This window comes from Sylvia atricapilla, chromosome 1, assembly GCF_009819655.1.
Source record: "Sylvia atricapilla isolate bSylAtr1 chromosome 1, bSylAtr1.pri, whole genome shotgun sequence".
NCBI classification, from domain to species: Eukaryota; Metazoa; Chordata; class Aves; order Passeriformes; family Sylviidae; genus Sylvia; species Sylvia atricapilla.
Window position 1 is genome coordinate 125922811 of NC_089140.1, and position 23732 is coordinate 125946542.

Genomic DNA, 23732 nt, shown 5'->3' on the forward strand with positions numbered 1-23732 from the left:
GCAATTAGGAATTAGCATGTTTAATAAGAGAAAAGGAAGCCAAGAGCTTGAAGCTTTGCTTCAGTGAGGTAAAGATGCATATGAGAGAGCCAATAATGTAGAATCACAGAAAGACTTGGTTTGAAAGGGACCTTAAAGATCATCCAGTTCCAACACTCCTGCCATGGGTAGGGGCAGCTTCCACCAGGTTGCTCCTAGCCCCATCCTACCTGGCCTTGAATACTTCCAGAGATGAGGCATTCACAAACTTTTTGGACAACCTGTTCCCCTGCCTCACCACTCTGACAGTAAGGATTTTTTTCCTCTTAGCTAATCTAAACCTACTACTGTCTTTCAGTTTAAAACCATTCTCCCATGTCCTGTCACAACATGACCTCGTAAATAGACTCTCCCCATCCTTCTTGTACCTGAAAACAAGTTTAATCTGCCACTATTGGAGAATGTGCAACTACTACAACTCAGAGTGGCTTTTTTGGCCGCAGAGTTTGGTTTTCTCCACAGCAATAGGCTTCCTAGCAGGCTTTTGAAATAGAGGAGATAATAACCTAAGAGCTTCTTATGAAAGCAAAACATAAGCCTTATGTTAAATCTATTGTTACACTTATTTCATGGTAGAGGCTTTACCATCTCCACTGTGCTCCAGCATTTACTTCACTTGCTTTTTCTCAGAAGATCCTAAACTCTTACTGAACTACCCGGTCCTCTGAAGCGTTTTCACGCTGCTCTGGTGAAGGGAGCTGTGAGCAGTGAAATCCCGGGGCCGCGCTGGTACAGCAGGTGGAGCTCTTTCCTCCGCCTTGCACCTCGCAGTAGCTGGAGCACAGTCCTGTCGCTCCAGTGACCACAGCAGCCCCTAAGCCGACTTCACCATCAGTTGTTTAGAACCCAGGCTTTAGCACATCGGCACAGTTTAACTGGCAGTGCATTTTGGTGCCCAGCAGCCCTGTAAAGTACTTTATTAAGTACTAACTTTATTAAGAACTAGTAAAAAGTTCAAGCCTTTGGGTAACTGTGTGACGCCTGCTGGGTTTGTTATCAATTTGATAATGAAAGCTTGTGTGAACCAGAGCTTGATACCAGCTGCTTCTAGTTATGAGTTGCAGCTTAAGTGTAGGATGAAAAAGGCCTTGAAAACATGGGCACAATTTGAAAGCAGAGGCCATGGCAGTGAAAACAGCATCCTGGTAATCAGCAACTGGTCTTTGGCAAAGCACAGCCTTGCAATCTGGGAAGAGATTCTTTGTTTTAAGAATGGAAGTAGCAGTGGAAAAGCAAAAAAAAAAAAAAAAAAAAAAAAAAAAAAAAAAAAAAAAGGTAGCCCAACAACTGAAACAGCCCCCACTCTTCTTTGCACAGGGGGAGGTGTGTAGGGCTGGGAATTGTCTAGAGATTGTCTTATAAAAGGGTAAAATTCCAAATTTGTGGAGGGGACAGAAAGCAGATACCTGCTTCAGTATCGAGTTACCACACCTGACCCATGAAAACACCAGGAGTGAGCATCAGCACCAATGGGGAGGTGTCTGCACTGTGGTGCTCTCAGCTAAGGTAGGAGAGAGCTGTTAAGGATTGTTTCCTTGGAATCTGTGCCATTGGTTCATAATATGTAAAAACTAAAAAATAGTGGTGATGGTTGGCAGAGTGTAAGAAGAAACTCTATCCAAAGATAGAGATATCCTTCTTCTCCAAAGGCAGAAGAATTATTTCTTACGCTTGTGCTCTTTATACTCTGTCCACAGTACGTGAGGGAAATGCTCACCTGGAAATCTGTTCAATAGTATTTTCATGGATATCACTGGTGCAGAAAACTTGCACCACTTCAGAGTGTTTTCTGTCATGTTGATCAAGTGTTTCCTGGGGAACTTCTTTTTTCTTTGCTTATTATTTGACCAACCTACACTTTGGGTGAAGTAATTGAATACCTGGAATGCACCAGGAAGTTACAAGAACTTATTCTTACCCTGATCAAATTTCTTAATATCTCCTATGGGTTTTAACTCCAAAATTGTTGTTCTGAAACTTATTTTCTGATTTCATCATAGGGAGCTTTTAACATTTTTAATATCAAGTCTTTCTATTCCTTGCTCTTGGCTCAGGAATTTCATATCACAGTACTTGGGAACATGCATGTGTTGGTAATGCTTGGAACATTTGTTTTTCTTGCAGATGATTCCATCTTTGGCATTGTTTCCCACTTTATGCTTACATGGCTTTCTTAGAGCTTTTTAATAAGTGTTTAAATGTTTTTTATCTTCAAATTGGTAAAATTATAAAGATGTGGTGCAAGTGAAAGCTGTACCAAATTTACCTATTCACAAGCATAAATTTCAACCCATCATGACTGAAAGACATAGTTTAATAAAATAACCAAATAAAATAAATTTAATTAAATAAACACATAAACAAAATATGAACAATGACCTTGCCCGATGCAAGGCATTCTCTCATGCATTAATCATGACAATTTAAAATCAGTTCCATTATTAGACTTTGTTTTAATTTCTCAACTAGAGAATTATCAGTTTCAAACAATACTAAGCATGGAATCAAGAAATAAATTCTTGTGTTACTTGAGACCAGGAGGGCTGTGATTCCAGGTCCGGAGTGTGTTCCATGCACATGTTGCCCAGAACACCATGAGCAGGTGCAGCTCCTGTGTGCCGTGGCGCATCCAGGCTACCGGGCTCCACTGCCCTGTGTGACGGGGAGCTGAGGGTCTGCCCTCCTGAAAGTGCATCCCCGGAATTCTTACAGTGTGGACTTTAAGGCTTCTCTGCTTTTATTCGATGGTAACTGAGGGAAAGAGGTGCACCTGAATTAAGGCCAAGTATATTTGGACGCCAGGGGAAGGGGCTGCCTTCCCTGTGCCCCTGGCCAGATCATCAGCGTGTGCTGTGCGTGGCCTGGGGAGGTGTGAGAACACCATTTGCAATTAATCTAAATGTTTTTATATCAAATGCAAACCGTGAAATGAGCGACAAGGAGCTATGGAGGCGGGGACAGGCAGGCTCGCGGGACATATCTGGCCGACTCCAGGCCGGCGCTAGCCCGCTCTGGGGGCCCTGAGCTAGAGCCGGGAGCGGCCCGCTCCACCCAAGCGTAACCCCAGTCCCGCGGGGCCGCCCGCCCTGCCCCGCTCGGAGGGGCCGGGCCCGTCCCCGCCGCAGCCCCGCGGTGTCCCGGCAACGGCGGCGGCGTCACTTCCTGCGGGCCGCCCTCCGCGCCGCGCTGGGCCGGGGGCCGCGCTCCCGCTCGGGCCCTTGCGGCGGTCGCGACACGTGGCCCCGCCGGCGGCATGGCCGCGGCGGCGGAGGCGGCGGGCGGCGGCAGCAGCCGCCACGAGAAGAGCCTGGGGCTGCTGACCACCAAGTTCGTGTCGCTGCTGCAGGAGGCCAAGGACGGCGTGCTGGACCTCAAAGCGGTGCGAGGGCGGGGGGGGCGGCCGGCGGCACCGCCGGGTTCGGCCGGGCGCAGGGCCCGCCGCGCTGCAGCCAGGGCGGCTCAGGGCCGGGCGGGGCCGCCCGCTCCTTCCCGCCTGGCGGCCCCACCGCCCGGGCCTCCCGGCTGACGGGCCGCGGCTGCCCGCTGCTGGGTGACAGCCGCCGCGCTCGGCCACAGTGCGCGTTTCGGCTCTTTATGAAGGGGTGCTACCGTGCATTAAGTTTCACTTAGAGAGAGTGCTCTTATTTAGTATGCCCTGTTTTGGGCTCCTCCGTAGATGAAAGACAAGGAGCTCCTGGAGAGAGCCCAGCGAAGGGCTACCAAGTTGGTGCAGGGTCTGAGCATCTCTTAGGAGGAGAGACTGCGGGAGTTGGGCCCGTTCATTTTGGAAGACGCTGAGAGCAGGTCACATCAGTGCATATATATATCTTAGATACACCTGCCAGGAAGATGGTGTCAGACCCTTTGGTGATGCTCAGTGACAGGACGAGGAGCAATGACTATAAAGTAAAGCACAAGAAGTTTCACCTCAACATGAGGACGAACTTCTCTACGTTAAGGGTGGCAGAGCACTGGAACGGGCTGCCCATGGAGTCTGCCTTTCTGGAGACATTCAAAACCTACCTGGATGAGTTCCTGTGCACCTGCTCCCAGGAGACCGTGGCTTGGTGGGGGTAGCACTAAATGATCTCCAGAGGTCCCTTCCTGCCCTAACAATTCTGTGGGTTTTTTTACTCTCCTGTGTTGCTCCCTGTACTAACTCAGTGTATGTGCTGCTGTTTAAACCTGTTTCTTGCCCACCTCCCTCCTTTTAGCAAGAGAAAATTATTTTGAAAACCAGACCATTGCTGCCTTATACTTTCTATTATGTGTGAGTGAAAGAAGTTGAATTGGCATATGAGTGACAAATACGCTTCATATGACAAATCATTGTCACCCAGCTCTGCAGCCAGCCTGCTGTCTCCAAGACATGAGGACATTGGGCTGCAGCAGCTGGAGCGTCTCCAGTGATGCCCTGGGACCAGCCCACCTTGCGAAGTGCTGGTGCCAGGAGGTCACTGTTGCAGGAGGGATCCTTGGCACTGTGTCCTGCCAGTTCCCTGGAGCTCAGGCCCTCTGGGCTGTCGGGTGTGTAGTGCGCTGAGGCAAAGGTGTGTTAACCTAACTGGGGAAGGTCGTCAGTGAACAGCTCAGGTGTTCAGCAGAGTGCAGCAAGAGGCTGGCTTGGTATTCTGCTTAAAGCAGAGGAAAGTTTTGCTTTCTGGAAAAGTGACCTATTGTTTGATTACTCCTAATAGGCCCCAGGAGGTGAATGGTGTTCTCCGAGTTTTTGTGCATCCCTGTTCAGAGCGAGTGCACTTTGGTGATGTTACTCTGGCTACTGAAACTTCAAGGTGTCTAGGGAAGGACACTGATAGGTTTTATATTCCTCACTTAGTTATGCAGTGGTTTGGATGAGCTCCTTGGTATTAGGTGCCTCTTTATCTAGCAAAACAGAATTAAGGTGTCCAGATCTTTGGAATTGTCGTGCACCTTCCTTTATTGTCTGTCATGTCCTGAGAGATGTTCCAGGTCAATCTGAGAAGCAAAACATACTCAGTTTGTAAGATATCAGGCCCAAAAGCTTGGCTAAAAGTGCCAAAGAGCACTTGAACAATAAAGTTGGGCTGTGTAGTGAGATGGAACAATGCTTCTTGTTTTCTTTAGTGAGAAAGGTGCCTACTCAGAGGGAAATGATAGCCACAGAAACATTAAATGGGCATTGCAACCAATCACAGACATTCCTGCTCAAGACCGATTGGAGACTGGTTTCTGAATTACAAGTTACAGTTTGTTAAAAGTAAATACTAACTGCAGTGCATAAATTTTTGGTACTTTCATAAACAGTGAGTCAGAAAATACATTTTTGTAACTAGTTTTCTCCTAAATAAGCCACTTATCTAAAGAAAAATGAAGACCAGTTTGTGTTATGTCAGTGTGCTCAGCAAAGTGAAGAACAGGACAGTCTTGAAATGGAAGAGAGCATTCCAAGAAATGATTCGTGCAGTGCAGTGAACACCTTTTAAGTGTCTCCCTGCTGGCTAGTATTGATTGTCTCATGTTGTGCTGCTGATGGGTATTTCTGTAGAAAAACCAGCACTAGAAAGAAAATCAAATTTGAAAACAGGTGGACTTCCAGTTTTGTGTTTGAGCAATTGAGAAGGGAAATCTGTCCTATGGGACATTTTCTGGTGATCTTTAATACCTCTGTAGTTGTAGTTTGGCAGGCTGTAAGAGGAAGCTATGAAAATGTTTTAGTGCTGGACACTTTTCTGGTAACATCTGAGAAATTGTGGGAGTGAAAGTGAGGTGGTTTTTTTTTGCTTGAAATTTGAATTTTGCATTTACTTTAAAATCAAACATCTATTATAAAGTAATTACATACTTGTCACAGAATATATTCCTGTATAAAGGAATCTAATTATGGAATTAAGTTTAAAACACTAAGGGATGATATGGAAGGGCAAGAAAACTAAATTTATTTCTTCAGCACCCCATGAATTGCAGAGCAGAGATAAAAAGAGCAAGATGAGTGAGTAAGGGATTAACCACCTGAATAGATGCTGTTCATAGTGTACATACAATACTTCTGCCCTAATTTCATAAGTGGTCTTTGTTTCTAGCAGAATACCATCCCTGCTCTAATGATGGTTAAGTAGTGTTTCTGATCATCAGTGCAAAACATGAGAAATTCTAAAATCTCCTTGTTTTAGAAGTGTACTGGTCGGGGACAAATAACTGCCTTACACTTGCTGTACTCCACAGAAGAAGAAAGAGCCTGTTTATTAGATTTTACATTCCCTTCGTGTTTATGTTGCAATGGTATTCAGTACTTTGATGTACAATTTGACAAGAGCGCCATTCAATTTAAAACTCTCACCAAACTTGACAGCTCTCTTGGGGAGAAAATGTTGTTATGTGGTACAGGCAGAGTTCAGAAGATGCAGGACCTCTTTCCTTTGACACATGGAGAGAGCAAGCAGGCAGTGCTGACCCTTGTGCTTTGTTAAGGTTCTCAGTAATGACTGCCACGGTGCTCTGTCGAGTTCCTCGACTCTCTAGGGCTAAGGAAGCACATTTACAGCTGATGATTTCTGTTGCCTTTTGCTCCCAGGGAGCAGTCAAGTTGTGGGGTGGGGCTACAAACTCTCAGTTGCCCTTTTCCTGGCCTTTCTTTCTTATTTCTAGGCATGTGTGCCTGCCTGCAGCTGAACCTGTGCTGAACAGTGCATTTTCTGTATTCCAGGAGCTGCACAAACAGAATGTACACAGAACCATAGCTCTGTGCTTGGATACTTTATTCCAGCTCTGATCCTGTCTATGAGACACTAATGAGTGCTTGGCTTGATTACTTACTTAAAGTGTGAGGAGGTATTAGGAAGAATAATGATAGAATTCAGCAGCTTAACATTAGAAAGATTTTATGAAAGAACTCGATGTGGGAGCTATGTCCACCATGTTAGCAGGGCCATTGTTGCAGGTGTCCCTTTTTTGATGCAAGCTGAGAAGCAATGAGTTTTGACAGTTGTCTTTTTGACAACAGATTTGACTCAAGAAGCTCTTTTAGTTATTTGAATTATTAGTGAATTGCTTATGTGGAGGAACTTAATTTGTGATTCATGTACCTGGCAGAAGGTGTCACACTGAGAACTGCTAGAATGTCAGGGAGGAACTTCTCAATTGTTTTTTTAAATATCTGTGAAATTTTTAAAAGATAATTAGATTACAAGGTCTGCACCAGAAAGCCAGTGAATGTCTGGATTAAACTTCTCATCTTGGGAACAGGTCCCAGCTTGCATTGGAACTCTTGCTGTAAGTAGTTGAACTTCATAGCAGTGATTGAATTGTATACAGGGTTAGTAAAGCCAAATACATATGTAACTGTGTTCTTCATTTTCCTATGAAATGAGCCCGTCCTGGGGATCTGGAGCTGTGCTTTGAGCATACAAAATGCAATAAATGCAATAGCATTTAGACTGGAACAGTAACTTCAACTTTGAAACATTTGAAATTGGACACTCAGAAAAAGTGACTTCTTTAAAAAAAAACAAAAAAACAAAAAAACCTTAAGCTTTGGTTTCATAGCTCCACATGTATTGCTATCTTTTGCTATCAGTACAGTTTGAAAATACATTAAGCTTAGTAAAGCATTTATATTTTGTCCTTTGGGAACAAAGAACAGGCCTTTGGGAAAATCTCAAGAGGTAATGAAATCTGTCTCCAGAGCAGTTTCTTCATCATTCAAGTAATGAGTGATAGACAAGTCCTGGGTCTATATGTGGAGCAATAGGGAGAAAAGCAGGAAGTTGAATAGCATCTAAGTATGTGCTGTCCATTCCTTGCACTGAATAATGTAAACAGCTTGTAGAATAACTGAAGACTGAGAGATGTATGAGGTGCTGATTCAACATTGTGCAAATGGCAGGAACTCTGTCACTTGCTGGATTTTTAAGAGTCTCTTTCAGTCCTTGGAAGCAGTGTGTATGTATGCAGCAAAAATAGCAGATTAAGATAGCAGGTGCATGCCTACTGAAACAAGGGATCCAAATTCTCTCCCAGGTTTCCTTGTAGAGAAGTAAACTACACTTTATATGTATTTGCATGCATCTTGTTTTGTTAGTTAAGAAAATATTTTAAAATACTCATACAGAAGTCCATGCAAAAGATAAATGCTGCTATTGATGTCAGTGGAAACACTCTTTAGTGGGTACATCATTGTCAAGGAGAAAGCCATAAGCAGTATAAATACTGCTCTATAAGAGTTTTTTAAACCATTGTTCTTTCTTTTTATCCTTTCAACTTTATTTCAGTAGCAAAAGGTACAATTAAGCAAAGAAATTTGGTTTTTCTTCCAGGTTATGGTTGTCTTGAGCTGTACCTTACCAAAAGTGTACATTTAATAGGTTACTGGAACAAACTGAAATAAATCATTATGCTCCTGTAGTAGAAATTATTTGCCTTTATGCATTAGTTCAAATTCAGAAGTCTTTGCTTACCCTTCTCTTTATTTTTCTTCTCTTTTATTTGTTTAATACATACAATCCAATGTAAACATTGTATTTAAGTGTCTCAAGTAACTACAGAGTCAGACTCTGCTCTGCTTTTCTTTCTTTTAGTGAATATTCTTTGAACTTGAGCTGCTTTTCAGGTGTGGAAGGCATAACTAGCCCTTTTGCTTATTTTAACTCTTTGCACCAGTTACACTAGTCACCATGGAGAGAAAGAAGTAAGGCACGAAGTGGTTTCCTTTGCCTGACACTGCCTTGCTCAGAGGGGTGAGGTGTGACGGCCCTCAGACACACTGCACAGCAACTCTGTGTCAGCAGCAACATCCCTGGCAGTGTACCAGGGTGCTGGTGCTCAGTGTGACAGACTGAGTGAGCCCTCGTGCCCTGCAAGGGGCATTTGTGCAAGGACAATGCTGGTCTGGAATACTGCAGCTTTCTTGCAGCCACTTTGTGAAATTACAGTGCTGTTGTTTGGTATCCTGGCACCACTGAATCCAAACAAAGGCTCTAATACCTCAAATGCCAGTTGAAGGAGTTATAAACTTAGTGTGGTCTTGGCTTCAGAGGCTTGCCCCACTGCAGGGTGTTGCTGCCTGTCTTCCTTACCTTTTCCTGTTCTCCAGAAAGAGGATGGCAAGCTTCTCCATGTAACTGAGTATCTCCAGATACCAACCAGGGTCTTTGCAACCCTTGGAGCTCCCCTCTCTGCTGGGGAATAGCCTGCTGGCCTTCAGCCAGGGGACTGCTCCTGCTTTGTAGCACTGCCTGCAGGTGCTGAACTTCAGAATTCATGATGGTATCTGGCTCTTGAAGAATGGAACCTTCTCCCTTCGAAGTTACATTAGATGGCATTTATCCAAGGGAGTGGCTTAACTGTCTTCCCTTCAGCATGCAAGTTGCTGATACCTGTTCTCCCGACAGGCTGCTGATACCCTTGCTGTGAGGCAGAAGAGAAGAATCTATGATATCACCAACGTTCTGGAGGGGATTGATCTCATTGAGAAGAAGTCAAAAAACAGCATTCAGTGGAAGTAAGTTATGTCAGTTCTGCAAATCTTCACATGCCTAAGAGCAAGAAAAATTGCCTCTATTTCTTCTGACTATATATGACACCATAAAATTAACATTGTGCAAATCAATGAGCAACAGGATGTTGTAGAAGTACAATTAAGTTGCAAATGAACGGTATTTGTTTTCCCTTTAACTTGTGTCTGTGATACATAAAATCGAGTTTAAAGCCCACAGAAGAGATACTTGAGAAAACTTGTAGTGCTACTTTATAACTAGCACTTGTAGTTCAAAAATTCACCTGGAATGAATCTGGGGGTGCTGTCAGGACACACTGTCTCCACCTACCCACCCTACCACAGTCCCTGCCTATTTTCTCTTAGGTCTCTGAAAGTAAAAGCTCAAGATAAGAATTATAGGGGAAGGAGATAGGCACTATCAAGCAGAAAAAAATCCTGCATTCCAAAAGAAGATAAATTTTTGTAGAAGGATTCTAAATTTGATCTGAAATTAAGAATTTTCATTTTCCTGTCAAAACACTACTGGGAGGTTAAATGCTCATTTCTTTCATATTGAATAATAGTACATTTTTCAAATGTTGAAAATAGTATTAAGAAATTATCACTGAATGTTTGCTTTAGATTTTCACATGTGGTTTCATGAACCCTTATTCCTTTTTAAGAGGAGTAGGTGCTGGCTGCAATACAAAAGAAGTCGTAGACAGGCTGAAGTATCTGGAAGCTGAAATCGAAGATTTAGAGCTAAAAGAAAAAGAATTGGATCAGCAGAAACTGTGGCTTCAGCAAAGTATCAAGAACGTAATGGACGATTCTACAAACCACCAATATCCTTTTAAATTAATTGTGTGCATTTTGGAACTAGAATTAAAGCAACAGTTAAAGTGTAGGTAATGGATAAAGCATAATGTAACTCATTTTACCCTGAAGCAAAGTAAAACAAGTATTTTTTCAGGTTTTGCTTCAACACAAGAAAATATGAATCTTATTTACATGATTTTTTAACTTCTATGACTGTGATTAGTCACATGAAAATAATTTAGCATATATATCTATATGTACAGCATTAACTATTAAGCCAATTGTATAATCCTTAGTGTCTTACTTGAAATTAGTTATATGGCTTTCCAGAACTTGAATTTTTATTTTGTTACCAGTGCTTTACATTAATCTTTTTTGTTGCTTCATTCTTTTGAAAAGATTAAGCTATCACCCAAAGATAAATGGAGTTTACAAAGTCCTGAAGCTTGTTGGGTTTCAAACTGGAAAAAAAAATTCCTGTATATAAATACCAGAGAATTCCAGCTGCATTGCTTATAAGCATGTGTTTCAATGTCTTACAAAACAGACACCTGAGAATGGGAGCAGGAAAGTGACTTTCTTATCTGTAATACTATTGATAAGTAAAAACCATAAAATTACTGGAGTTTCTGTTTAGAAACTGTTTCTGTAAAATGCATTTTGTAGCAAAGGAGATTGAAATTAAATGTTAGGGCAGACTTTTGGGAGAGCTAGCACTGAAATTGATCCCCCAGGGAGGTGGTAGAATATTTATCACTGGGGGTTTTGCAGAAGAGGAAAGACAAACATCTGTCTGGAATGTCTGAACAGTGGATTGATTCTACCTTGAGGCAGAGGAATGGGATGGCAGGTGAATTCTGAAGTTCCCTCTAGCAGTATTTTTGTGTGATTCTGGGAAATGCTAATACATACCTGAATTCTGTATTGTCAAATTAGCAAGGTAAATGGTATTCTTCAGAACAAGATTTCACATGTTCTCATTTTTTAGAAAAATCTCTTTTCATTCAAGCTACACAGCTATTTTTCTTTTTGTATTTTCTTTGCTGATACAGGTATTTTCTTTAAAACACAGAACTCATTATTTGCAAAGAGCCATTTTGAAAGTCAAAAATAATGCCTTGATCACACTTCTAACAATAATAACATTATAGTTCAGGCTTAGTTTCGACAAACTTCTGAAAAGCAGCAAATACCAGTTGTATATTGTTTTAAGAGAAGTGTTCCTTGACATAAGTTACATTTTCATATGTCACCCATGAGGATATCTGCAACTGCTTCAATGGTAAGTTGCTGGTAGTGTTTCTAAAGTGAGAGATTTCTTGAAAAGTTACTTGCTAACTAACCTGCTTTTTTCTGCAAGTGTTTTGAATTGAGAAGTGCATTTTCTAGTTGTAGTCACAGATATTATAGAATGAAAGCTCAGCCGGAGTCCTGGTTTTGGATTTCTTTTTTGGTATTCATACTTTTTAGCAGCTTGCCACAGGCCATTAATGGAACCAGAGACAGGTCATCTTGGTCCAACCTTCCAAAAAAACCCAAGAAAATCTAAATTTTATATCATTTTCTGGTGGCAACTGTGGCCAGACAGAGCTTGTGATGCTGTATTAATGGAGCCAGCAGAAGGTCAGTGATGAGGCATTGCTACTAAATCCAAAGGATTCCTGGACAGATGCTTCGAAGAAATTGCCAGGAAGTGCTGGCAGAGAGTACTTCCCTTGACATAATCTCCTGATCCTGGGGCACCCCAGGGAAGATTGTTGTTCGGCCCCCAGCTAGGCTCAAAACCATCTTTACCTTGCCACAAGGAAGATTTTTACTTTTTTTTTAATAAAAGCGTAAGATTAGAAAACTACTGCAGAATTTAACAAAAATGAGCTGTTACTGAAAGGTTAGTCATTACAAAACACAGAGGCACCTGGCATGGTGCTTACATAGTACTTCACCTAAGTGTTTCTTAGGAGGCAGAGTAGTTATGTACAAAAATGATGTGCAGGTAGGCAAGTGATCTGCAGTTATTGTGCCAGTGCTGTACATATGTAACTGTGGTCCCCTGATTTTAACCAACACATTTTAATACGCATAGTAAGCCACAGATGAGTGTGACAGACAGCTGTTACATCCCAGTTGTATGTGCTGTGGAAGCCATGAGATACGTGGAAGTGGTGGCACTGAAGATGGACATTAATACCTCTTCTTTCTTCTGTTAAATCTCTGTGGTACCACCATTCATCAAAGCCATAAAGTGCGTTAGACCAGAGAGCTGGTTTAGCTGAAGTTATATGAGGAGCAGCTGAGGGAGCTGGTGTTGTTTAGCCTGCAGAAAAGGAGGTTCAAGGGAGACCTTATCATTGTCTACAAGTACCTGAAAGGAGGCTGTAGCCAGGTGGGGGTCACTCTCTTCTCCCAGGCAACCGGTGACAGGACAAGAGGACATGGCCTCAAGCTGCACTGGGGAGGTTCAGGTTGGAGATCAGGAAAAATTTTCTCAAGAAAGGGTAGTTAAACATTGGATCAGGCTGCCCAGGAAGGTGGTGGAGTCACTGTCCATGTACTCAAGAAACAACTGGACATGACACTCAGTGCTATGGTCTAGTTGACAAGGTGGTGATCAATCCAAGGTTGGATTCTATGATCTTGGAGGTCTTTTCAAACCTAAATGGTTCTTTGATTCTGTGAAAAAAGGAACTAGTTAAATATTTTCACCTTACGTTATATATACAACTAGAAGACAAATGGGCAAAGAACATGATAAATCTTGTACTGTTGTAAGAAAAGTTTTTCTGCAACGGTGATCTAAGTATTGGAATTTTGTGATTTATACTATGTAATATACTTGGATCTTAAGAGGGACTACACATGTCCTACCATGAGTTTATATATGCTAAACTATGCAGTACTTTAAGTAGATGCAAGACTTAAGAAAAGACTTAAGATGCAAGATACAAGACTTAAGAAAAATACACTTAACACTTTATTAAAAATTGCTGTTTAACCAGGAGATACACTTCTAGCAATTCAAGCACCTTGTGGTACACAGTTAGAAGTACCTAGACCTGAAATGGTATGTACTGGTTTCTTGTTTACATAAGTGTTCTAGAGCAATAGTGGCAAAGAAGAGCTGTTTCAGACCAGAGGATTTATCTCTGTCCATGTGCAAGAGGAAGGGAGAAAGGGTTAGGATTGTTTTAGTTGAGACTAGAGAGGCTGGACAGAAAAAAGTGGGGTTTTGTACACTTAGACTAATGTTAACCCTGCCTTCTATTAAAACCAAAGTAAACAAGTGCATTTCTTGTTCTCTCTTGCTTTAAACATTGCAGCTTTCAAAATAATGCATAATTATCATGAATTCTCATGAGAACTCAGTGACTTTTATGTGTCCAGTTTCTCTGTTATATTGTTAAAATGAATCTCTTACGAAAAAGCCTTTTATATTTAGTTTGGATGTAATTTAGATTTAGTCTCATCATACTAGACTGGATAAACAAACTGCGGTCTCACTTGAGCCAAAAGGATTAAATTGGCAAGATTAAAGTAGGAAGCCAAATTATTTGCTTCTGTCCATCTTTAACTTCTTTTTTTTGTTGTTGTTGCAGTGCTTGGTTTTAAATAGTGTTTACATAGTTGGGAGAGAGCATTGTATGAAGCGTGATAGCCACTGTGCTTATAGAAGGCTGAAATTCACCTGAGAAGTTTCACAAGCTATTTTTAGTGGGGCTAAGCACAGTCTAATGACAGTAAAAACATCCAAGGCTAGAGCCATGAAGCTGGTGAGTGGTACTATCTTTGTCCGTCTCTGCTGAAATCAGGCAATGGTAAGGTTCTCTGCAGGACCCAAGTTAGCAGCTGTGATGTTGGATTTTGGGGTTTTTTTTCTTTTTGTTGAGGACTAAAACAGCTGGTCTTGGTCTTCATCACCTTGTACAAGTCCAAGTTCTCAAGAACAGTAAGTTTCATAATACACCATCTTTACAGAAACAGAACGGACAGAAGAAATACCAGATCAATCTTAAAAGTAGTTCAGGACCTATCCACGTGCTGCTTATAAATAAAGAATCGAGCTCCTCCAAGCCCACGGTGTTTCCAGTTCCTCCACCTGATGACCTTGCACAGCCCCCATCTCAGCCTGCAGCTCCAGCAACTCCACTTAAGCCAGCTGCAGCTCCTCCAAATACCGCAGAACATGACCCCAGCCAAGGACAGGAGTTACCACAAACAGCAGCTGCTGACACACCATCAGGTAGATCCAGGGGTTTTCTTACCTTTGATGGGTGGGGGAGGAAGGCAGCTGGAGGGAAAGAAGAAACTGTTAAGAAAGGTGGTAGACAAAGGGAAGATCAAGAATTTGTATAGGGTAGCAGCTGTCCATTAAAAAACTACTACAGGGGCTTAGTGACAGCTCTTCTGTCTAGCGAAACAGATACTTCCCTCACATCTTACCATCTTAACTGAGCAGGTTTTGGATGTAATCATGTTAATTATTCTGAGGTGCTTCTCCAGAATGCATTATGGAGCAAAATTTCAAATCTCTTGACAGAGGACATGATTTGAGCATGTACCTTTTAATGAGACTCATTATACAGGCACGAGTTCCAGCTTTTGTAGCACTTTACCTTCTTCCACAGAGTTACAGTAAGAGGCTGCCTGAATATCGAGTATTTTTTTCATAGTAATAGTAAATTAATAGGTAATAGGAAAAGATTTAAGAAAATGCTGTATTACAACTGCATGCCTGAGGAGTCCTGATTACCTTTGTTCATTAGCCTTTAATTAATTGACAGTTAATTAAATTGTGCCTGTGACTGTGGAAGGGGAAGACTCTCACCTGATCCCAGACATTGGCCATGTTCTCCTGAAAAGACAAAGCCAGGGGCAGGTGCTGTGTTCTGTTTCTTTGTAACACACCTTCCTGTCCGTGCAGATGGCAGCACCCAGCGGGACAGCGCAGCCCCTTACTCCAGCCTCCCGGAGCCAGAGCTGTACCCCAGCCTGTCTGGAGACAGTGCCCAAGCCTCAGCCAGCTCCAGTGACTACCAGAGCCTGCTGCCCCTGGATGTCAACTGTATTCTCAAGCCAAACTCATTTGACATTGCAAAGATGGAGGAGCCTGCAGGTAGGAAGCAGTAGTTCCTGTTCAAGTATTTCACTGGTTCCCTGGGCCCTTCTTTGTGACCAAATAAACAATGAGTTCCTCAAAGGAAGAAACAGGTATGTGTTTATCTTCTAATGAAGCCACTGAACCAGCTCTGAGGAGTATAACAATTTTGAGCAAATGAGTTTCTTTGCCACCAAATATGCTTCATGTTGTATATGGCTTTTGGGTTTTAAGAGATAAGTGGGAAAAATGTATTGGGGGAAAAACAGAGAGATACAAAGATATTTTACATGTACATGGCATACTATCTCTGCAGCTCCCACACTGCAGAAGCCATAGTGTACTTGGCAATTCAGTGTTTTAATACAAAGAATGTGTTGGCTGCTATAAACACATATTAAAAAAAACCAAACACATAAAGCATGTGCTCCTGTCTTTCACAGGAAATATCAGTGGAGATATTATCGATGAACTCATGTCTTCTGATGGTAAGTATTTAGCATCTTTTCTAGTAATCACAAGTAGCAGCATGGTTTTTGTGTCAAATGCACTTAGAAGGCATCTGTTAAATCTGATGCAAAGAGTCAGTATGAAACTGTTTCTTTCCTGTGTTGCCTCCTCTATCACTCTTGTCTTTGCTCCCCTTTCTATTCCCTGCAAGAGTTTTATTTAACAGTCAAAATAAGAAAACCTTAATCCAAAAGCACTTACATGCATGAATAACCCACCAACACTTAAATTAGGGACAAAGAACAAGCTGATTACTAGTGTGCTGCCTTAAAAAAAATAAACTGGTTTAATTCTGTTCTGCCTAAAGCTTTGTGCAGGTGCTTTTGAGTATTTCAGAACACAGTTCTGGATGCAGACTGATACATGTCCCAGCTGTGGTACACTAACAGAACAAATGTCACCTATTTCTGTTCTTGCACATCTTTTGCCACATGAGTGCAGCACTGAACCACAGCTACCACAGAATTCATGTGCCACTCTCACTGAGGTGCCAGGCAAAGGAGGTGAACTCGACTTGCCTTGTTCCTTTTGCCCTGTGTTCTGTAACACCTGTAAGAATATCTGCCCCTCAAGCAGACAGCCTCAGGGCTCATCCAGAAAGAGACGTGGTTATAAGGTCCAAGGGGCAAGATGGGATTCTCTGAATGTGCCAGTGTGTGGTTAACATGGAAACAGCCTCTACTTCTAAAGCAGGGATGGCATGCCCAGCTCATGCACTCTGTGTTAGAGTTCCTACAGTGCAGAGTGAGGGCTGAATGAGGCTTCTCTTGCATTCTCCCCACAAAGACAGCTTCAAGTCCATGCTTGAAATGCAGTGCACAGACAAACTGCTGGCCTCCATTTCCTGTCTGTAAAAACAGCGGTAATGCTAAGTTCCTTACTTATTTGAAGGCTGATACATGCAATATTGTAACAAGACAAAGGAATATAAATAGAAATTATGGCATTCTGGTAAAAGTTTTCAAAAGCTGCTCAGGACCTCCTTTGCTGCACAAGAAATTAAACCCCCCATACTCCACAGCTATCACTCCACTTCAGCAAACTGACTTAAAATACCATGCAAAAAATGGTAGATACATCACTTACTGCCTTAGTTTGAATGCAATACAGGTTTTCACAGTATGTATCCCAGTAAGCTTGTCAGATTATCAAGACTATTTTAATTATTAAAACTAACTCTGATGACAAACATACTGAATTATAATAGGGCTGATTTTCCAAAAGTGTTTTAATTTAAACTAAACTATTCCTGCTTTACAGTTTTTCCTCTCTTACGACTCTCTCCTACTCCCGGAGATGACTACAACTTTAACCTGGATGATAATGAAGGAGTCTGTGATCTCTTTGATGTGCAGATACTAAATTATTAGATATTGTGTCAACCAGACTACTTATCTACCTCTAACTGTAACATTCTAGACTTCTTCATAACCTAAGTATTTGAATAATGAATGTATAACTTCTTAGTTCACTGACTCTGGGAGTATATTTCCTTTTGCTTCCTTTAACTACTTCACAAAACAAATTCAAGAACAAGAAAAAAAGGGCTCTTATCAAAAATTCTGGCACTTTTCCACCTGAGTGTTTTTCTGTCTAAACCAATTGTTTGGAGCTTTCTTTAGTAAGAAAAATGAAAATACTTTGTAGCCTTTTGATCATTTTTTAAAAAATGATTAGGCTTCTTGCTCACTGTTAACAGCATTTTCTTTGAAGCTCTACTGCCAAGAAGCTTTATATTCTTTTTTAACTTTTCAAACAGTTTTGAAGCTTTCACTGCCAAGTTGAAAAGTGAAGGGTATCAACTTGAGTTATGTAAATTGTTTCAGTGAACCAATTTTGTGAAGTGCCTTCTGTTTTAGCACTTTAAGTTTCTCACACTGACTTCTGACATTCCACTTTCCTAGATGATAGGAAAGATCTGTTTGTAGTTTGTATTAAAGTGTGCCAATACTTGTATATTAACAAGATTTTTTTAATAAAATTGTGCAAACAAAGCCATCAGTATTTGTGGTCTTTCATTTCTTGCAACCTCTTCATTGTCCATTTTGCATTACAACTGAGATAATAGGCTTGTGGCAGCATCCACATTTGCTGGTTCCTCTTCCAGATTTGTGGAAACCTGGAAAAAAAAAACCCAGTTTCAGTTTAAAGCAGAAAACAATCTTTTTATTCTGCTTGAAAAAAAAAAAAAAAAACAACACCCAGACTAATAAATACCCATTGTACAGAAGATTAGTTTGTCTTTTATATATTTAATTTAGGCTAATTTTGCAGTCATACCTCAATAATTTGGAGGAATTGCAGGATACACTGAATTTGAGACATAAGCAGAAAATGCTTTGGGAGCATCATACCAGTAACATAACACACACAGCACAACTGAGGCAGGCTCAGCTTTTAGTTCACAACTACTCTCAACACCAGTTTTGCAACTTTGGAAAAAATACTATTAATACAGCCTGAGTGATTAGATTCAGCAGTCATGTAGAGCCCTACTAGCACAGGAGCAGTAGTACAGTCTGAATTCTTGGAGGAATAAGTAACAAGCCAGCAGGAATGGGACCAGTGGCTCCAACTGCCTTGAAATCCTGGTTTGGCTTCATCCTGTGCTGGCAGCACTATTACTTAAGTTTCATTTTCCCCTCAGCCTCTCCTTAAGGTATTTGACACTGGCTTACTTGCTCCCAGCTGTACAGAAACTTGATCACCTCAGGCACATTGACAACTCATGTCCACTTCTCCAAACTCCACCTTCCCCCAACAGCCAGGATGTGATGGATTCATCTGCATCTCATCCTGAAGCTTTCTCTCTCTGGAACTGCCTAGAGCATCAGCCCGCAGGAAGAGTTTATAAGGAGGAACTTGTCAGGAATTAAACTTTATGAATTAATTCTTGTGCAAGACTGCAAGCAGGCCAGTATTAAAAAAACTAGACAAAGGCAAGAGAAACATATCTTGAGCTCGAAGTGCTGCAGGCAAAATCTCTACTATAGAAATTGCTGTTTCATGTGTTGGTCCTTCTGATGAGGTAATATGAAGGCTTGGGAACAAAGAGAGGCAGAACTGTTTGTTTCAAAGCACTGTCATGTGCTTCAGGTAGGGAACAGGCAGGTTCATCCTCACTGTGTCTTGTATCTCATGTGGAGATACAAGTTTCAAATCACTGGGATGGAGCTGGGACTAACTTAAAAAAATAAAACAGAAATCAGCTAGAATGTAATTTAAAAATATGCTTTTTGAAGCATGCTTCAGCATGGCTGCCCACTCTCTCTTCTCTCTACTTTAGTAGTTGCATAGAATTTGAACATGCTACCCAGGTTTCAGCATTACCACACAAATGAAATTCATAAAACTGGGATTCTAGCTTTAAAGCAACTGCATGACTTCACAGAGTGCTGTGAGGTGGAAAGGACCCACAAGGGTCATCAAGCAGAGTGTGGTGTTACCAGCACCACGCTCTGACCAACTGAGCTAATTGTCTGCAGTCTTAGAGACACATTAGAATGCTTTAAACATACACATTTTTTTCATTCTCAGATTTTCACAAAGGGAAATTACCTGCTGAGTCTTCTGAGGTTCTTCTGTGGTACCTTTTGATAGCTGCCGGATTTCATTCTGAACTTCAGCAAATGCTTTATTTATTGTGCTAACTTTTTCAGCATTTTTAATGTTTATCTGGGAGAGAAAAAATATACACGCATTGGTATTTTAACAAAAATTGCACTGATGTGAAATTGCCCCATTTTTGTGTTATTATGCAGCCAGTGTTACATGCTTTTCAGTATGTTTTATCTGTTAATTCATTAGGTCATCTAGCTGTGTACTAATAAATACAAAATTAAGAGTTAAACTTGCTCTATTGAAATGGGAGCCCATAGTGATCCAGAAAGAGAACACAGAGAAAACAGAAGTCAGGCTTCTCAGGCCCTGCTGCACCACCCTCAGCTCCTCTTAGCTGGAGTGAAGTCCCAGGAAGGGTTCCTTCCTTCATCTGTCTGGTGGACTGACCCTGCCTGGAAGCCAGGTGCCTACCAAAGCTGCTCCATTGCTGCCTTCTTCAGCTGGACAGGGAACAGGAGATATAATGAAAGGCTCATGGGCAGAGATAAGGGCAGTGAGAGATCACTCACCATTTGCCATCATGGGCAGAACAGACTCAACTTGGGAAAAATTAATTTCATTTGTTGTCAAACAAATGCTCCAACACCTGGAGCACCTCTTCCCCCTCCTTCACTGACCTTGGTGTCTGCAGGCCTGTTTCTTTCAGAAATTCTCACTCCTCTGTTCTGACTGCTGCTGGTGGTGTGCTTCTTAACTACTTCATCCCAGAGGCACTGCCAGTACCTGATGGGCTCTGCCTTGGCCAGCAGCATATCCATCCTGAAGCCAGCTGGCATTGCCCCTTTCAGACATGAGGGAAGCTTCTTGCAGCTTTTTAGAGCAGCCATGCCTGTAGCCCCTCAAACCAAATAAAATCTGTAAATGGTTTTGAATTACTATTTTGAATTTCTTCCAGTAGCTTACCTTTCATCATCATACCTTGCATCCTAGTTGTTCATACTATAGGTTTGGCCAACAACGTCTACCATGTATTGTCTCAGTATTTAAAGAAACCCTGTAGCTGTAGCAGAGTGGAATGTGTATCTCTGGGCACCTCAGCCTCTCTTTTAGCCAAGTCTGCCTTTGTAAGTTATTTCATCAAAGATTTTGCTTTCAAAGAGGAAGCCCTAGAATATGGACATATATTGCAGTCTGGGGACAACTGTGGCAGGGGAGCAGGATGGATGCATGAGGGCAGAAACTCTCACCACTGAAACAAAGTAAGATTCAGCTGATCTCAGCCCTAGCACCTGCTGTTTCCAAAGTCTGGAACAGGATCATAGCCAGATAATGACTTATTACATCTCAAACATTGTAGAGTCACGCTCACAGGTCTTCAGGCAACCCCAAAAATTAGGGTACCTACTGCTGTTTAAAAGGCTACCCCTGTAACTCACCTCTAGGCAATTTTAGCAGGCAGAAGCAAACTGTGAATGGTTACACGTATTCATTTTGCTTTCAAAGCCTCCATAATTTCAGAGCACATATACAGTAACAACAATTCCATTCTGACTGACCTTGAAAACCATTATTAAGAAAGCAGTGGCAATGAGGCTGATAAAGCAGGCCTACTCAGATGAACACTTTAACTGGGATAGTGACTGGAGAGATACAGCTCCAGCTCTGATCAGAATGGAGGGACTGTTGGTAGCATGATGTACAAAGACCATGTGTTCAATCAGGGCTTGTCACTATCTCCCAGCTTCACTGGGGTTTTAGAAGGTTCCAGTCAGCTTTAATACATCATATCCTCAGGTACTCAGCCAGGACTCCTCCACAGAAAGAAGCTCTATAGCTAGCACAGGTATCTACATCAGAAGTTGTCTGAACAGTTACAATGGGCTCTTAGCTATTAATGAATAAATGTATTTTAGCAATTTTTTTTCCTGAGCATATTCCTCTACTGCTTAATGATAAGTAAATCACATTAAGCCCGAAGGCTTAATGCATTAAAGAATACAGCTTCAAACATAAAGAATAAAATTTTACTCCTAACAAGCTACTGACTTTTCATGAATATTACTTTAAACCTGTTTCTCCCTTTATTATACAGAACTGTCTAGACTAAGAGGAGATGCGACGCCAGCAACATGAAATTGTTTTTTCTAAAGTTCTTTACATTCCTGTCTGTCCACCAGATTAATTCATCAAGTGGCTTTGGCTTGCAGGAGAAAATGTGCAACAGCCTTTTTTTTTTAAGAGCCATTTACTTGTGTTTGTCCAGCAGACTGCAACTGCATCAAATGGAAAAAATACACCACTATCTCCTTCTGTTATTTTTATTAACAGATGCTTTTCCAGAGGGACAGCTGAACTCTTGCAGAACACATACCTCAGGCAGGAGGCAGGGTTTGAGAAGATACCATATAATGACTCCGTGCTCACAAGAGGAAAACCCTTGCTTAGATCACCCCCATCCCTGTTCCTCGGCACTGCTCCCTGCTCCATGACCCATTCTCTCCCTTCTCTGGGCTGTGCTCAACAGATGCGAAAATAACATTATTTTTGCTTCTTTGTTTTTCCATTGTTTTAGTATGTTAAGTTGCCTCACAGAAGCATCTACAGAGCATCACAGCCCACGTAAGGTGCAGAGAGGAACTAAGAGCAAAACATGCAGCAGTGGATGCTCCTAGGGTTGTTCACTGCACCTCACTGACAGTTTTACTTGACAGCTGAGGCAATTAAACAGCTACTGGATCAGAAGAGGCTCCATCCTTTCTGGTTCTTCCCCACCAAAACGCTTCTCTCTGCATTCATTCATAATTAAGTTTGGTCAACTGACCAACCCAGCACATAAAGATGCAAAATGTATTTGTAATGGCTTTTGCTACTGATTTAGCAAGTTGAGTCACCTAGCGGGCGAAGAGCTCCTGAGCCGGCATCAAGGAGAGCTGTGAGAATATAGACCAAAGCCTGGCAAAGGATCCCTTCCTAGCACCAGGAACGTGATGGTTCCTGCTCCAGGGTAAAGAAGCAGGACTTCCCCTTGTTAGTTGTACTATGCCCGGTGGTTTGGATCAAGGCATTTTGTTAAACTGTACCCTGAACTACACCCTCAGCGACACTGTGACTGTAGTCCAGTGAACATGAACTCGCTGAACCGCTGATGCGCCCTTTAGCATCGCACTGCCGAGGACAAGGCGAGATACCATCACACACTTCCCACACGACACCCCTCAAGCACAGCCGGATGCCTTCTGGGGCATATGCCTGCAGATCAGTAAAATTAACTTCTTGTTCTTTTTTTGCAGATGATACATCCGCATACATGCCTAATTTTTGTGTGAAAATCGCGTACTTTGCCGTTTTATGGCCGGACGCACACTGACCCTAAAACAGCTCGATTTAATCAGTTCCGAGCGCCTGCTCCAGCGCGCAGCGAGGTCGAAAGGGAGGAAACCCGGCCGGGCCGAGGCCTCCCGCGGGCGCCGCAGCAGGGCCGGGGCCCTCCCCGTGGCGAGGAGCTGCCGCAGCCCGGCCAGCGCCTCCTCCCGCCGCGGCACTCACCTGTTTCAGCCCGGAGGTGACGGGCCGCGCCTTGCCCTTGGCCTTGGCCCTGAGGACGCCGCTGCGGGCGATGCGGAACACGCTGCCGGCCTTGGCGGGCCCGCCGCGGCTCTTGCCCATGGCGGCGGCTGCGGCGTGCGTGCGGCTGACGTCACACGGGGCTGTGACGTAGAGAGCCGCCAATGGCCCACGGCGCTGTCACGGGGCGGGCGCGGGGCCGCCAGGGGGCGCGCTTCACCTTGGGCGAGCGGTGCGGAGCCGCGGCGGGGAGCGGCGCTGTCCCTGTCCCTGTCCCTGTCCCTGTCCCTGTCCCTGTCCCTGTCCCTGTCCCCGTCCCCGTTCCCGTTCCCGTTCCCGTCCCCGTCCCCGTCCTCCCCCCTGCTTGTCTCTCCCGCGCCCTCGCAGCCAGCTTTTGCAGGACGGGAAGGCTGAGAGCTCCCCGGCGCGCCCGCAGCCCAAGCGCGGAGTCCAAATCTCCGCGTTGCCACAAGCACCTGCCCCGGCACACGCGGCGCTTGGATAAATTCCTGGCGGGTTGTGGGATCCCTCCTGCCTCACGGCCCCGCTCGGGAAAACGTGAAATTTTCCTGCGGCCTATGCCAAAGGGAATTGTATTTACACTTCTGGGAGAAAAACGGGAGGGGATGTTGCGGTGCGCACTTGGCTTTACTTTCGGGAGTCGGGGAGTGACCCCAGGAATGGACACTGCCG

The 23732-nt window shown here is 42.9% G+C and overlaps 2 protein-coding genes across 2 annotated transcripts; one reads left to right on the forward strand and one right to left on the reverse strand.

Annotated features, from left to right (window-relative positions):
- The first annotated feature begins 2967 nt into the window (after positions 1-2967).
- E2F5 (E2F transcription factor 5) lies at positions 2968-17908 on the forward strand. The gene is given in 11 exon segments (XM_066332891.1): positions 2968-3048; positions 3051-3245; positions 3248-3418; positions 9408-9517; positions 10177-10338; positions 11551-11594; positions 13309-13373; positions 14285-14549; positions 15231-15422; positions 15848-15892; positions 17175-17908. Coding segments are annotated over 11 exon segments (1440 nt in total). The 3' UTR covers positions 17285-17908.
- RBIS (ribosomal biogenesis factor) lies at positions 17866-23170 on the reverse strand. Its single transcript, XM_066332904.1, has 3 exons — positions 23022-23170; positions 19473-19589; positions 17866-18033 (listed from the first exon to the last, which is right to left on the reverse strand). Exons 1-3 carry the CDS (start codon positions 23139-23141, stop codon positions 17965-17967), a joined length of 306 nt encoding a protein of 101 aa, XP_066189001.1. The 5' UTR covers positions 23142-23170; the 3' UTR covers positions 17866-17964.
- Positions 23171-23732: the final 562 nt, after the last annotated feature.

What these genes read in the sequence shown, in the direction of transcription:
- RBIS (XM_066332904.1), bottom strand. Translation starts at nt 23,141, where the DNA reads ATGGGCAAGAGCCGCGGCGGGCCCGCCAAGGCCGGCAGCGTGTTCCGC. An exon ending in TCACCTCCGGGCTGAAACAG is followed by an intron (nt 19,590 to 23,021) that starts GTGAGTGCCGCG and finishes TTTCTCTCCCAG; the next exon opens with ATAAACATTAAAAATGCTGA. An exon ending in AACCTCAGAAGACTCAGCAG is followed by an intron (nt 18,034 to 19,472) that starts GTAATTTCCCTT and finishes TTTTTTTTCCAG; the next exon opens with GTTTCCACAAATCTGGAAGA.